The 5,934-nt window shown below is 37.7% G+C and overlaps 1 protein-coding gene across 1 annotated transcript in view; it reads left to right on the top strand.

Moving 5' to 3' along the window:
- The window catches only part of LOC138007149 (uncharacterized), a 4,100-nt gene extending 927 nt beyond the window's left edge, over positions 1-3,173 (top strand). Inside the window, exon 1 of the mRNA XM_068853899.1 lies at positions 1-3,173. This exon is cut by the window's left edge and continues 927 nt beyond it. Coding sequence (XP_068710000.1) covers positions 1-1,192 — 1,192 coding nt within the window. The 3' untranslated portion in view covers positions 1,193-3,173.
- Positions 3,174-5,934: the final 2,761 nt, after the last annotated feature.

Here is a 5,934-nt window from a genome sequence, read left to right as displayed (position 1 = left end):
TTATATTAAGGTGATTTTATACCTCATAATCAAAGGCAGTCCTTTGGACATTGCGTCCAGAAAACTTCTTTTTCAAGCATTTAATTCTTACTTCTATGTTTTTGACTTCGATCGGCCTCTTGTTTACGTAGCTTTTATTTTTCCGTTACTCATTATTCCGGGGGCGATTATATCTTGTTGGAGGCCTGGGAAATCAACGACAAAAACCAGATGTCGTTTTTGCAATAAAAAAGGTCTTATTCCCGAAATGGAAATACTTGAACACTTGCGGGTTATGCCTCAAAAAATTAATTGCCGGTCTAAGTTTTTTCTAAACTCCTGCACTTCTATATTTTTTCGAAATAGTCGCATTCATTCTCACCATTCTTTGTGTGGCCATGTCATTTGTGTGTTATGGTCGGTCGCTTTGGTCGCAATTATATGGCCAATATTTGCAATGGTAGTTATTCTGACTTACGTGTTTGTATCGGTTGCTTACATTATAGCATTTTCTCCTTGCTTTTGCCTCGCGACAATTGCCTTTCGACTTATTCGTGAACTCTTTTCCTTTGGTCTCGTGCGATTTACCCTACTCGCAGTGCTGGGTTATTCAGCCATAAGTGTTTTTCTCGTTTTAGCATTTTCCTCTCAGTTTGCGGTTCGAATTTTCGGTTTCGTCATTATGGGCATAACTCTTAACGCGGAATTTGCAGTACCTTATATAACGTTTGTGTTTGTGGTCTCGAGAAACGTTTATCTTTGCTATCGTAATTTACAAAATAAGTACAAACAAGTGAAGGAAATGATCTCGGAAGAATGGAAAGAGGTGACAATCCCAATCGATCTCTTTTGGAAGGTTTGCAACTACTATCAAGTCCTACCACTTACCTATGAAGTTTTTGTCATACTGAGGAATATTGTTTTTATATTGGTCTTTCTAATTGTTGCGTTAACTGGCATCCTGTTGTTCAAGGTGGTATATAACTCATCAGCAATAGTATCGAGCGTTGCTGTGTTTTTGAGCGGGAAATTTTCCGAGATGTTTTTCACAGGAGTCACGACAGGATTCACTTTTAGTGGTTGGGAGAAAATTTGCAAAGAAAAAATGATCGCACGCGCAGTCGAAGAGTATAGGGAGGAGACTATCGAAAAATGCCAGAGAGGTAGAGATTTTGCAGACTCTCCCAGCATTTTTCATGAAGCCGCTGTTTAGATCTTTGGTAATATCAAAGAAAACTAAGGTCGGCGTTGTTATGAACTAGCTATCGAAAAAACCACGCGTGGAAAGTTTGCAAACACGTTCTGGCCTAGCCTTTACTTTGCGATTGTGAAATTATTTTCTACAGTTGTCTCTCGATAACTCGATCGAACCTTCGGGGAAACGAGAAAAGGATCGAGATGGCGGGAGTTCGAGTTATCGAGGATTCAAGCGATTCCACGGGATTCCCAGTAGTTTGCGGGAAGAGGACTTTCAATTTTTAAGGCACCTTTAAATTTTCATAACTTGTGTTTATAAAATAAGGACAGCTAAAGCAAAAATATCTCTGCTTATCAAGAAGGTGTTGCTGCTTTTTTTTCCATTTAATCACGTCATATGTATCATACATGTTTTGTTGTTGTCAAAGATAATTTTTAAATTGTGTGTAATAAAAGGCATGTGCTGCGCTTGATTACCATTTAATTACCAAGACTATTGCTTAAGCATAATAACGTTTACTCAAAATGTTTGATTTGAATTCTTGGGAGTGTTCTGACAGGTAAAAAGACAGCACAATGCGGATCACAAGACCATTGGACACTCAGCTGGTCAAAATCGTGCCAGTACTGCGCTTTCTTTGGTTACTTCATTTTTTGAGTTTCCCCCTTCCCCCAGCCAATAGGGACTTTACGATCTACGACGGTGACGTTGACGAAAACGTCACCTCAAAATATAACTTTGCACTATCGTAAGTTTCTCGCCGTTAGGTCATCTCGTTCGCGTCGTACAATGTGGGTGAAGTGTCCTAGAAAGAAATTGGCACGAGCGGTTTGGGAGTAAAAATAGACAATGAAAGATTCACATTTGAATGTTCGCGTTATCGTCAAAACCTGAAATTTGGAGTACCGCACGAATTTGTGTTAAAATGCGTGCCACACGTGCAGCACGATTACGTTTCCTATTTTAACCAATGATATTGCTGTTTCGTGGCGGTCTCGTTGACTCGACCGCGTCGTAAATCGTAAAGTCCCTAATGTGCCGCGGACCGTGCATAAATAAATAACTAAATAATAACTTTATTATACACAGAATTCAAAAAGTTGCCACTTATTTACATTGAAGCTGTGTACTAAATAGTTATAAAAACAAATAAATAAATAAATAAATAAATTCAATAATTCGATAAGCATAAAGCTAAAATAGATACATCGTGAGACCCTCGAATTTCAACATGACAAACGGGGACAGGGATGAAGAGGAAACTGTCCCAAGATCCGCATTGCAGTAAGTATGTGAGTGGATTACACCCATTTTACGTGTTTTGTAAACACCGGTTTATCGTCAAACTTTTCAACTTTATAAAAGGCCACACACTAAAAATTAAAGTGTAAGACTACACTTAAAAATGGTGTAAAATTGTTGCCAGCCCCGCAAGCCGTTTTTTTGTGTGTATTATTACACCAACTTCTAAAGTGTAGTTTAACTCTCAAAAGGACGGTAAATTTAAACGCAAAGTAGTGTAAAATGTGTTATACAACTTTGCACTAGTAAAATTACACATGTAGCAAGGGTAATAATATCAGAAAGGAAGGGTAAAATTACCCCGTATGACGGTGTAGTGATCTACCCCATCTAAAAAACTTGAAATTACACGATAAAAAAGCATAATTCAATCCCAATATGAAGTGTAATTATGTTTATTTAACATCTATTTATGAATAAAATTATACGTGACAATGGGTAATATAAACTCAATCGTAATTACACTTGCTAACTTAAGAAAAAAAACGCACAACTCTAGATAACTAACAGCCTACAGTGTATATGAGTTCTTTAATAAGGGAATGACCCCTGCTATCCGTTTTTTTTGTGTGTATTATTACACCAACTTCTAAAGTGTAGTTTAACTCTTAAAACAATGGAGTTCGCCGGCAATGAGGATAAATGGAGGAGAATCTTGCTTCAACCCAGGTAGCTCTTGTTCAGTAGGCACAACCTGCATATATAAAATGAAGTGGAAAAGAACAGATGTTGTAAACATTATAAAAGGTGCAAGTTAGATCAAACTGCATGAAGTGCGCCACCCGACAGTTCATGCAGATGGAAAATATACTACATAGTACACTATAACAACTAAATTAACTGCATGGTTAGATCTACTTTACAAGTTACATCAAACTGTATGAGGTGCACCACCCGCCAGTTCAGATGGAAATTATAGTACATAGTACAATATAACAACTAAATTAACTGCATGGTTAGATCTACTTTACAAGTTACATCAAACTGTATGAGGTGCACCACCCGTCAGTTCAGAAGGAAATTATAGTACATAGTACAATATAACAACTAAATTAACTGCATGGTGAGATCTACTTTACTTTCAATGTCATAAACGAAGCACACCACACGAAATGTAAATAGGGTAGGTCAAAAGAAGACCTCAACACATGATAGAAACAAATACATAACATTCAAACTTTATCACCACGATGGAACACAACACGTAATCATCAAACCTTGTCACAGAATAACAAATCTTACCACATAATGGCAAAAACACACCACAAGAAAAAAACTTGAAGACCAAAAGAATAAAGATTACATTTAAGGAAGTTATATCTTTCCATAATTCTTTCTTGTTCTCCACTGTATTCTACTACTTCCATTTCCTCATTAACCCTAAAATAACCCAAATCCTGACCATCTTCATTGAATTAATGACATACAACTGTAGGAAGTTCAGATTTGACTTAAACTTATAGAAAGAAAAGGGTAAACTCCACTTAAACAATTCAAACAAAGGAAAAACTGTTGCCATAGAATTACTAGCCTAATAAGGACAGGAATACAACGTGGAGTGAACAGTTCTTACCTGTCAACTGTCTTTCGCTTCAGACTGAAGTGTTGCTAGTGGTTGTCTGTAGTTGACTGGCTGGCCACACTATGTTGCTGAGGAATAAATAGGTGTATCTTCATCAGTAAGAATAAATGGAGACCTTACACTAAAATCTTCAAGGGATATTTGTGCTGAATTGTAATCTAACCTTGCACAGCTCTGTTAATTTCTTTATTCTCAAATTCATTGCTTTCCTGAATCAAAGAGCCAATTTGAATAAAATCAGTCCAATTCCACTGAACAACACTTTATATTTAGCGTGTGTGGTGACCGAATGGGAAAAAAACGATTGGAAAACGAAACCGAACCGGATCAAACGAACTAAGAATTGAACAATAATATTATTATTGCAAAAGTAGACAAAGTACACCAATTAAACCAATGGAATAGTAAACAGAGATAACGTTATCTGGGCTATAGGTTGGCCAGCTCTTCACAGTCTGGATTCAGCAATGGGTTACTCATGAAGTTCTCTTCTATTTAGCCTTACACGAATGTTTTCACCTCGTGACACGTATGTTTTTCTCTAAACAAATCACAGTAAAAAACAGCCGCCATTTTTGTAATATCACGCCCCTGGTGAGTCATGGGTAGTACCAGTTCTTTACACTTACCTGGCGCTGTTGTGTCGCGAGAAAATCAATTTTCCTTATAATCTTAAATTTTGGCCCAACATTACGAATTACGGAATAAGACCGTACCAGTAAGTTATGCTCCCAAATCACTACCCGTATAAGTTTCCAAGAGGCCAAGCAAAGAATTCCTCATCAATTTCCATGCATGAAAGAAAGATATATTTATATTTAATTTTAAGGCGAGAAGTTGCGGTCGCCTCGCCAACGAACAAATACCACAACATTATGTTTATGAAGTTAGGTAGATTTCACCTATTCTGCGCGCCGGCATATCATTTTCCGGGAGAAGTATTCTAACTGACCGTCGCCGGGACCCAAGGTCTTGATTTGGGTGACATAACGAGCCAACAGTGGCTTTCATTTGTGTCTCAAATCTAAGGAACGTCAAAACACTGCAACAATTCTTTCGTTTTCAACGTAACAGAAAACAGCTTGTACTTTTTTATGTATTTTAATACATCGTCCTTTGGTGCGAATTGTAGTCTATCCAAAAACACTTGGATCGACTACAATACGCACCAAAGAACGATGAGAACATCATGACCCTCAAAACTTAACAATAGAAATAACGTACACAGTTTACTCACCACGAAATGATTCAGCATATTTGTTGTACGGAGCGCCTAAAATGGTAAGCCATTCGCCTACTTCCTCTACTGTCCATAGTTTAACATCTGAGCATCCATGAGCAGCCATTGAATTTAAAATAACGCAAGAAACAGGACCTCCAAATATTCAAAATCCTTCTCCGAAGACTGGCCGAATGAAAAGGAATACAAAGAGGGTCATCAAGTTTCTTTATCGCTATTCAATAATGCATCTTGATTGGCGGAGAATTAAGTCGCCTTTTTGACCGGAAATTTTTGTCAAAAGACGTAAATACCGCAGGCAATCACATGGCTCGAAGTGACATTTGTAACCGGAAACAAACCTTTTGAATTTTACCATGCAGCTGACACCTATGCTTGTTACGAACCAGATTTTTAGGAGCTTGAAAAAAATACCAGTACTGGCTCACATTCGTAGTCGGCATTCGCACGACCCAAATGTTCTTGTCATTTGTGGTAGGCCTGGGTACAGCAAGACTTATAAACTCTTTTCAAGTTTTGAATCTCATTTTCCCCGCAACCATCCTGAAGTTATTTAGGAAACGGACGAAGGAAAAGAGAACGAAATTCTTTCTCATGATGATTCGGATGATCCGGTACATTCGCTCAGTTCAG

This window comes from Montipora foliosa, chromosome 6, assembly GCF_036669935.1.
Source record: "Montipora foliosa isolate CH-2021 chromosome 6, ASM3666993v2, whole genome shotgun sequence".
Classification (NCBI taxonomy): domain Eukaryota; kingdom Metazoa; phylum Cnidaria; class Anthozoa; order Scleractinia; family Acroporidae; genus Montipora; species Montipora foliosa.
The sequence above is the reverse complement of the archived record's forward strand: the minus strand, read 5'-3'. Positions and strand labels throughout refer to the sequence as shown.